Here is a 10,368-nt window from a genome sequence, read left to right on the forward strand (position 1 = left end):
CCACAGACATGTTGTTGGTGGATGTGTGATCCTCTGCAGACTGGTTGTACTGATCTCCACTCCTTTCCTTCATGGCACAAGGTAGCCTCGTGAGCCGCAAGTGTCTATGAATTCACACTAAGCACTGTTTGATCCATGAGTTAAGAAACTTCAGAGGTCATTTTAAAATGCAGCAGCATCTGAAAACCGCAACTTCAGTACAACTAAACCATCTCCATGACAACTGAGCAACTATCCACTGAGGAGAGCCACAGGGTGTGGTTGGAAGCTTTAGAAACAAGGTGAGTGGACCTTGCGCTGAGAATTTGTTGCTGAATTGAGTTCAACAGTCTGCATTTTCAATCTTCACATGGTAAAAATTGGTACAGATTAGTAGCCAGGCATATCAAACAAGTATAATTCAGCTTGTGTGTACTGTTTAGTGTAGTATTATGCCTAAGGGCTATATAAAAATGTGTTGCTTTGTGATAAGCAAAGGCTCAACCTCAACAAATACTAGTATTTATAATTGTAATTATACTTATATATACACTTGGTGAGATGTACTAAAAACATTTCAATTGATTTCAATGTGGTAAAATTCAATTTAAATGTTGCTAGCTCAAGGATTTTCTGTCTTTGCAACAGAGTGTTGCCTCACATGGGAGCTCTCTGCATATAGAATCTTGTTTATTGTTGTACTGCATGTGGTCTATGCACTGTGCATTGTTGTAGATATAATCAATGGCCTCCCACTCTGTTTGGTTGACCCACTGAGTTCCAGAGTCCAGAGGAGAGGAAACCCTCCGACCCCAATCAATAACAGCCAATGCAGGCAAAGACCAGACTAGTGCCCTCGTCATACAGCATCAATATAAACCTGGCTTAGCAGTGCCATTTATTATTATGGATGACTCAACTTGATATCATTAAGGGCTGTGATTCAAATAGCAACAAAAGGTTCAACCCACCAATTAAATTTGAAAACAAATTTTGGTTACAACTAAATTTAACGTAGTAATGCTACAGCAATGAAACAATCCTACATTTTAAGTATCATCAGTTCAACAAGACATAAACTGTGAATTTTTACCTGAAACCTTTCAATTATGAACATGGATATTTACGTGATCAATAAATGAAGGACTTTAAATATTATATTTTTATTGTAATTAAATACCAAATATGTAGTCCATTTCAACCAGGAAAAGAAAAAAAACATTCATGAAAAGTTGGTCATGACAAAAATCTAAATTCTTAGAAAAAAACAACTCTTAGAAGGTCAGAAAATTTTGACTTAGTCAAATTATGAAATAACAAATAAACTGATAAAATACTAAAAATACATCATGAAATAAAAAGTCACATTTTTAAATGGGAAACAAACATATTTTTAAAACTTTGACTTTCCATGAGCATTTTTTAGCTAGCTTGTTTTGTTGTTTTTTTCCTTTTCCTGGCATAAATAGTCTTCCATACTAAAGTGACTGCCGATGGCTGGCAGTCTTAAAGTAATAATAATAAGCTGGACGAGGTGTAGATTTTGTTTTCTCCATGTGTGAGATGTTGCAGAACAGCAGAAACATTATTTATTTACCATGTTTTCGTTCCCCATTAAGGTGAGGGGGCTTCAGTGAGGGTAGAAAACCTGCAGCCTACCTCCACGATTCAGAGTTAATAGAACTTAACAGGGAATAATGGGATGACAAAACATATATTTTACTCTGGGTGGCAGTCAGGGCTTTAGGGGAACACCAATACAGATGAATTATTCTTTTCACATGTGATCTACTCCCCCCTGGCCATTTACTGGTGTTATTTACTGTACAGGACTCACAATTCCTCTTCATCGCTAGCAGTGAGAGAGGTGTTTGTCTCACATCAAGAACAAAAAAAGTTGTGTGTATGTATATGTGTGACTATATCAGCAAAAGATAACTGAGCTACAAAGAGCTATTTATTTTCATTCTAACAACAAAGAACATTTCTTACTTTTATGGTGTTTTTTCATCTCACAGCATTACTATAATAAAATAACATTTTGGGAATAGCTCATGGAAATAGGGAAATTTTAAGTAATTCTGTTACAGCTATGTTTAGTGGAGTCCTGTGGCAGGGAGTCTAGTGGAAGCTGTTATGTGCAAAGGAGCAGAGACATTAAAAGTTGTAAAAGGAGTGGGGTGGATCTCTGCATCAGTGAGTAGTACAAACACATGGAGTAGTTCCTGGAACAAACAAAATGCACATCTTCATTTTTCATCCCCATCTAGGATAGAAAAAAAATTATCATTAATTTTAGTAAATACGATGGGTCAAGCTGCTACAGACCTTATGTATCCAACAAAGACTAGGTCTTTTTAAGTAGGATTTGATGTTTACTTGGATGAATGGCATTTTAACTTACAGCACTGGCAGCCTGTACAGCGTCATAGGAGAAACAGCATCCAAGGACTGTTTTATTTACATCGTTTCACAGGGAAATAACTGAACCATGAGAGGAAATACAACTAAAAGCTTTCAGTCAACTACAGCCAGTGAGCAAATGTATAACCCTTTGCTCCACTGTCATCGGTTGTCTTTATTTATGACACAAATAGTTTCTCACTTGAGAAGGAGTTTTTTTTGAACACACAAGGTCTAAAGGGACATGAACAGAAGAATAATCCGAACCGAGATGCAGTACGGCATCAGTATCTGATTAGGGTTGTGAAACCCAGGAGGTGATCCAATGGAAATAGGCTGAGGCACTATACAGCAACAGACACTTGAAAGATATGAACCCCAAGAGGCTCTCTGAGAGAGCAGATGAACACAGTTCAGCTCAGAACATAGCCAAGCCAGCAACAGGGGTCGTGTGAACTGTCTTTTTTCAGTTATTACACATGAGAGGATGCACTATTAAAGACTTGGCTTCTTTTTCCCCATTAACACTTGCTGCTTGATGAGGACACGATGTGATGGGATTTCAACAATAACTAGTGGAGCAAATTTCTCCGTATTTCTAAGAGAGCTATCAAATCCCCATCGAGCTGGAATTTGGACATGCTTTTGGTCAGCTTACGATACTTCCCCACATCCACCAGGGGGCTCAACTTCATCCTACTCCTCTCCACGTCCCGCTGCCACGCCTCTCTACATCTCTGTAGGCCCTCTACAGAACCTGGCTCAGGTGTCTCATCATGTCCAGGGCTCCTCGTCTTCTCAGCCTCCTCTTCTTCACAAAGAAGCAATGACACAGACTCTCGGAGGGACACCACCTCTTTTTCCAATGCCAAAGAAAATGTTTGAGCTGCACCCTGTCCTCTTGTTTCTTTGACAGGCTGGATAGAGCAGGACACAGGGAGGTAACCTAAGAGAGAGTCCAGGAACTGGAGCATCTGTAACTGGCTGCAAAAGAACAAGAGTCAGGTTGTGCATGTTACCACATAATGCATCTTGTAATAAATGAGAAAAAAAGATTAGGTTTCTTCATGTCTTTTTATAATTTATGTCATTTATCATCTGTTTCACACCCACCTACCTGTCCAGAGTTTATTTGCAGTATTTGTAATTTTAAGTGCTGTATTGGAAGAGAATCTTAATCACTTTGATATTCTGTGGAATACCACACTGACATCCATCCTGGTCATCTTCAAAGGCTTGTCAACTTTGAATCCATTAATATAAACTGAACAGTGCACACCTCTACTTGCAGAACTAGTTTTCTTGGCTACATTGAATAAAACTGAATTATTCAAGAGAGTCCCTGGCAGCCGTGTTTGAACCAATACACTGAGCAGTAACATTAAAGTTTGCAAAAGAATGGAATAATTCTCTGTTAAACAAATTTGTTTTCTGGCCTTACATGACCATGACCACAAACTGCAGCATATATCATTATGTAATATATATCATTCATACATTTATACAAACCAAAAAGAATCTCTTCATTAAAAAAAATACAGAAATGATATTAAGATAATTGAACATAGCAGTCTAATGACCACTATAGTGCTACAGAGCCATACACGTAGACACAATGGATTTTAGTAAGTATCACTAAATGTAAACAGAAAATTTCTTTGTTTGCAAGAAAGAACAAAGATAAAAAATCCATTGCTTTATTTTATGAACTGATAATATCTTTGTGGCCAAAACCCAGTAATATCAACAACACCTACAACTGAGGTCAGTAATACAGTCATCTCACTGGTATCTGTAAATAATAATGATTTACCTGGAGTGGACAGACAGTTCCCCCTGGAAAGGGGTTATCTGATTCCATCGCAGCAGCATGAGAGCAGATGGTCCCGAAGAATTTACCAGTAGATACTGAGGGCTCACTTCTAACCTCTTACAACCCACCCTTTTCTGAATCCAGCCATCTATGTCACCTAAGCTGTGATCAGGAGAGTCTATGTGGAGGACCCAGCGATCCAGCACTGACAACAAACTCAGCAGGTCCTCTTTGACCTCATCTGGGCACAAAGAGAAGACAGTAATGAACATCCACTTATGCCAAAATTAAAATCTCAAGTCGTAGAGCATTTGTGATTTTACCTGTTTTGAGTTCAGGGTTTTTCAGCAATTGGGTTTGGAAATCACCATGGATGTCTACAGCAACTCGACCACAGTGCAGGACAACCGGTGTTGGGTTGCTCACAAGGAAAAAAGCATCTTGTCTCTGGACGTAATGGAGCATGACATGGCACTTGACACAGCCAGAGTTCAACAGAGGAGTCAGCCTGGTCACAGCAGTCACAGCCAGTCTGCATGTGTTGAGATCATTGGGTCTGCCGGCGTTGTGCTGCTTGCTTCTTTTGGCTGCGGGCTCCAGGAACGAGGAGGCAGAGGAGGAGGAGGATGATGATGAGGGGCAGGGTGTGGGGAGCCATAGCACTTGGCTCTGGGTCTGGATGACTTCGGGCGTTGAGCTCTGGCCCGTCTCTGTCAGGATGGATAAGCTCACACTGGCCAATGGTCTGCAACAAAAATAACACATCACTAACAATCAGATATCACATGGACAGTGGGTAATCAGATACAAATCAACATACAGACTGTATGTGTGAATGAATGTGCAACTGTAAACTGATTAACAACACAGTTATCACCAGGTGGTGAAATGAAACCAGCAGTACAAGTGCACCCATCAAAACAGCAACATACAGTGCATTCAGAAAGTCTCCAGGACCAGATCTCTTTTTTCACATTTTGTTGAGTTGCAGCTTTATGCTAAAATCATTTAAATTTAAAACAATTTCCCTAATCAGTCTACATTCAGTATCCCATAATGACAAGGTAGAAACAGAATTTTTGAAATTTTTGCAAATTTATTCAAAAGGTAATATCACACTGACACAAGTATTCAGACTCTTTACTCTGTACTTGGTTGAAGCACCTTTGGCAGTGATTACAGCCTTGAGTCTTCTTGGGTATGTGCTTTACACATGTGGATTTGGGGATTTTCTGTCATTCTTCTCTGCAGATTTTCTCCAGCTCTGTCAGGTTGCATGGTACTGTCGGTGGACAGCCATTTTCAGGTCTCTCCAGAGATGTTCCATTGGATTCAAGTCAGGGCTCTGACTGGGCCACTCAGGGACATTCACAGAGATGTCCCTAAACCACTCCTGTGTTGTCTTGGCAGGGTGCTGAGGGTCATTGTCCTGATGGAAGATGAACTTTCCAGTCTGTGGTCATGAGCGCTCGGGACCAGGTTTTCATTAATGATAATTCTGTATTTTTGTCCATTCAGCTTCCCCTCGACTCTGACCAGTCTTGTTGTCCCTGCTGCTGAAAAATGCCCCAACAGCATGATGTTGCCACCACCATGCTTCACCATTGGTATGGTACTGGGCAGATGATGAGCAGTGCCTGGTTTCTTCCAGACATGACGCTTAAAGGCCAAACAATTTAATCTCGGTTTCATTAGACCAGAGACTCTTGATTCTCACAGTCGGCTTTTTGACTTCCATCTGACCACTCTACCATAGAGCCCAGATTGGTTGAGTGCTGCAGTGATGGTTGTCAATCTGAAAGTTTCTCACATCTCCACACAGGATCTCTGGAGCTCAGCCCGAGTGACTATAAGGTTGTTGGCCATCTGTCTAACCAGGGCACTTCTCCTGTGATTGCTCAGTTTGGCTGGACAGCCAGCTTTAGGAAGATTCCTGGTTGTTCCAAACTTCTTCCATTTAAAAATTATGGAGGCCTCTGTGCTCTTGGGAACCTTCAGTGAAACATAAAATTTTTGTAGCCTTCCTCGGCTGTCTCAACAAAATCCCGTGTCTGGTTTTTGCTCTGATATGCATTGTCAGCTGTGAGACAGGAGTGTGTCTTTCCAAATCATATCCAATCAACTGGATTTACCACAGGTGGACTCCGATCGAGGTGTAGAAACATCTCAAAGATGATTAAGAGAGATGGGAGGCACCTGAGCTTTCATAACAAACAGTCTTAATACTTGTGTCCATGTGATATTTCAGTTTTTCTTTTTTAATTAATTTGCAAAGATGCCTAAAATTCTGCTTTTGATTTGTCATTAAGGGGTACTAAGTGTATATTGATGAGGAAAAAAACTAATTTAAATTTTTTTTAATTTTCACATAGGGCTGCAACATAACAAAATGTGAAAAAGGGAAGGGGTTTGAAGAGTTGCCAGAGGTAGTTTTCCTCCAAATGTTCTCCAATAAGAAACTGCAAGAGGTGGATGGAGGAATCTTATAGTATCTAGCTTGGAGAGTTACTAAAAACTTGTTGCCACGGTGACCCCCTGGTCAGCTTGTGAAATTCATATTAAGTTCAGGGGCAATCAAAAAAAAAAATCCTTAATTCATTAGTGCTATTTCATGACAGAGATTTTCTTTACAAGACTGTCTCATTAATTGCAAAATGCAAAAAAAAACAAAAAAAACTCTCACTTCTTTGAGGACAAGGAAAGATTTTACCTCACAGATCTGATTTACTGAACACGATCTGGCACCACAATGTTGTAGTTCTGACAAATCTAATCAGGCAGCAACGATTCGGTCTGACAGCTGGTCAGCAGTACTTTGCATTTGGCTATTACTGTACATGGAATGTCATATTAATATCGCCTGCATCTTTACCATACACAGATGAGCCACTCCACCAGATGAACTCATTATGCATGTGTGTATTCTACAGGAATCACTGCAAAGTGTTTAGATAATGTCATGTTCAATTGGACATTTTGGACGGCTGATGCCACGGTCCATGAAGCTCACATATTCTTGACAAAGACAAATCCATACACTTTGAATAAAAAACGAATAATGTTTACACGGAGTTGTCAGTCGTCAGTATCACTCCCACAACCATTCGGTCCTCAGCAATGCGATGCCACAGCTTGTCAACTTGAGGTTTTGAAGATACTTCTGGCATGTCTTGTGTCTTGTCATCCAAAGCCTCATCTTTTGACTCATCAGAGTCCCACAGAGCAATGAGGCCTTCCTGGAGAGAAAGCACAAAGACTATAATCAGCAATGACAAGTGTGTGACAGCACTGACAGCAATAGCAGTTTCTATCAGACATTTCAATTTGAACAACAGTCTATTAGGTACAAATGTAGTGGACTTTTAAAATGCTATTTGAAAACACAGAGAGTGGAAGTGATGTGTTCTGTCAAAATAGAGTACAATTATCCCTAGCATTTGCTTTTCAAGAAGTTTGTTTTGGGCCATACACAATTGTACTGTGGGTGTTTCAGTAAGGCCACCAGTTAGATGATCCTTTCAAGGCAAGGCTCATAACCACGTCGCAAAACGGCAACAAAAGCATTTCAATAATAAAATTACATCATGAGCATGTGTGGTATGTTTTCATCGCCCACATTTGGCATTGCTTCCTCAGTGCCTGTAGGAACGCTACCTCAGCCTCATGTGATGTGACATTTTAAACATGAAAACATATTAAAATGAGTGACAAGCGCCAGAGAAAACCTAACCAGCTGAGGGGGAGGAAGGTGTGATTAACAGCAACATACCTCACTGTTTTAAGGAAATATGTTATATTTCCTTAAATTCCAATGAAGGTACTATATAACATTATCCTGTCCCAGTGCTCAAGGGAGATGTTGATTTGATTCCCATTACTAAAACCACCCAGTCTCTAAATAAAACAGCTAAGCAATGTAACACAACACACACCGTTTTGCAGAAAGTGATTTTTATATTTTTTTGCATAACCAGTACCTGCTCAGGTTGCGTGAGAATAGGTTCTTTGTCCGAGATGACGTCAGTCAGGGATTGGACGGACTGCTGCACAACTCTTTCCTTCACTCTCACTTCCCTTTGAAGCTGCTGAAGGATGGTCAATCCACTCTGGATGACAGATTTGATTGACAGAATATTTTGGAAACTAAACACGGTCATTGGGTGACTCATACATGAATATAGGTTCATTTTAAGAGGTTGCTCTCTCTCATACAAATACTATCATCAGGTCACCAATAATTATGAATAATAGGGCTGGGGGTATGGATTCAATCAAATCATTATCACTGTATTAACATGATATTTTTATGACAATGATATATCACTATGTGACTAATGTATGTATGGTCCATAAAATGAACAAAGTTCCTCTTAAGAATTACAAGACTAAATGTTCACCTGTAGTCTGGACTCTAAGGCTTGAAGAGTGAGAAGATGGTTCTCGGGTGGAGGAGATAGATTTGGTGCTCCAGTGTCCTGTCCATGCTGAAAACATGCATTTTTAATACGTCATGCTGATCTCTGTCACATATGTTCTCTACCAAGTGAAAATGCATTATGAAATGGCACACTCTAGTTCATGACAAGTAAAAAAATATACATATATGTATATATAAATATGCCTTACAGAATATGAAGTACCACAGAGGTCAGTGAGGAGGAAATTTTCCAGTGGCTGCCCCGTTACACCCTCATCCTTAAAAACCAACAGCAACTGGTCTGTTCCACATCCCAGGAAGTCTTCCACATGGGCAGAGCTGACACCTGACCAGTGGGAGGCTATCTGGAGAAGAGAGTTTACCAGAGCAGGCTTCATAAAAACTTGCAAACCCGGATGGATTGCTACAGAAAAGACAAGTATTCCATAGATACCGAAATCCCATTTTTACTTACATGAAATGTGTCTCTCCACACGGCGCAAACATGCCCCTGGTGAAAGGATATGACAAACAGGCAGCCATTCCTTCCAGTGTTGACCACCTGAATATCTTCAGGTTGCTGGAAGGGGAGCTGACATGCGTCTTTTGCAATTCCATTCTCGAAATGCACGAGTTGCTGATTGGAGGTCGCTGCAACCACAGCAGATTTCAGCTCACCGTCCACTTTTTCAGCTGAGAGCACCAAGATGCACCGTGTGATGCAAATGTAGGGGTGTGGTAAAATCATGCTACCGTCAAACGTATGTCCATCCTGAACAAAAAAGCCCAGGGTTGGGCTTGTGGACTGACTATTTTCATTTTGGAGTCCAAGAACAAATGCCTGTACTTTGTTGAGGGGAAGTTCTCCAACAACACTGTGGGAAAACTGAATGGGCATCTGTCTCACCTCTCCTGCCTGCGGAGATGTATAGAAGACATTACCAGCATGAGTCCACAACACTGTAGGACCCTGGAGGACAGACACACTCTCCCTCATTTGATAAGGGAGTTTAAACTCAATGCAGGGCTCCAGTCGGTTTGAGCTGTTCAGTGTGTGGAGACTATACTTGAAGCTCCCCCCTTTTCCACTCTTCAGTGACACTAAAACACACGTTGTGGCGACTCTCCTCTGAACATCTACTGCACATGCACATTTTACAATATTCACATGGGCTGATGTTTTCCTGCTGATGACAACTGCTCCGTCCGCTGCCTTCAGGAACGAGTTGTCCTCCCGTTCAAACGAAAAGCTGCGGAATATCAACTCGGCTCTTTCGCTGCCATTTGTGCCTGAAGCTCGTTTGCAGTTAAATAAGATTATCTTTCCACACAGGGAAAGCCGGTGGGGATTTCGATACAGATCCTCCGAGAGCAATCTTTCCATTATACAACAGAGAAGCATCGGCTACCAACAAGGACCAAATCTCTCCCTATTGACAGATCCGAGTTAACGTTATAGCTAATTTTGGGAGCTGTCACTTTCATGGCAGAAGTGTCACCGAGGTGTTCAAATGGACCTCTCGTTGCTAAATTTACCGGCGAGGGAGAAATGTAGCAGTAACCTATTCAACATTTCATGACACCGACTGTTTGTAAACTCGTATCAGAGCGCGAACCGGAACTCAACACTTCCTGTCAAGTGCATTGTGGGTGAGGGTTGGTAAACAAAAGTGAGTTGACAACATTAAAATAAAATACTTAGCTCGCCAGTCGCGCGTTTAATCGAGTTGTGAGTGATTAGATAAACCCTTTATTT

At 40.8% G+C, this 10,368-nt stretch overlaps 1 protein-coding gene across 1 annotated transcript; it reads right to left on the reverse strand.

Moving 5' to 3' along the window:
• Positions 1-1,914: 1,914 nt before the first annotated feature.
• fancb (FA complementation group B) lies at positions 1,915-10,236 on the reverse strand. Its single transcript, XM_071475542.1, has 8 exons — positions 9,088-10,236; positions 8,822-8,977; positions 8,593-8,679; positions 8,173-8,301; positions 7,262-7,431; positions 4,519-4,940; positions 4,196-4,436; positions 1,915-3,366 (listed from the first exon to the last, which is right to left on the reverse strand). The coding sequence occupies exons 1-8, from the start codon at positions 10,012-10,014 to the stop codon at positions 2,955-2,957; spliced, it is 2,544 nt and encodes an 847-aa protein (XP_071331643.1). The 5' UTR covers positions 10,015-10,236; the 3' UTR covers positions 1,915-2,954.
• Between the last annotated feature and the right edge of the window lie 132 nt (positions 10,237-10,368).

This window comes from Trachinotus anak, unplaced genomic scaffold (genome assembly GCF_046630095.1).
Source record: "Trachinotus anak isolate AG129_WGS33_773 ecotype Australia unplaced genomic scaffold, CSIRO_AGI_Tana_v1 ptg000001l, whole genome shotgun sequence".
NCBI classification, from domain to species: Eukaryota; Metazoa; Chordata; class Actinopteri; order Carangiformes; family Carangidae; genus Trachinotus; species Trachinotus anak.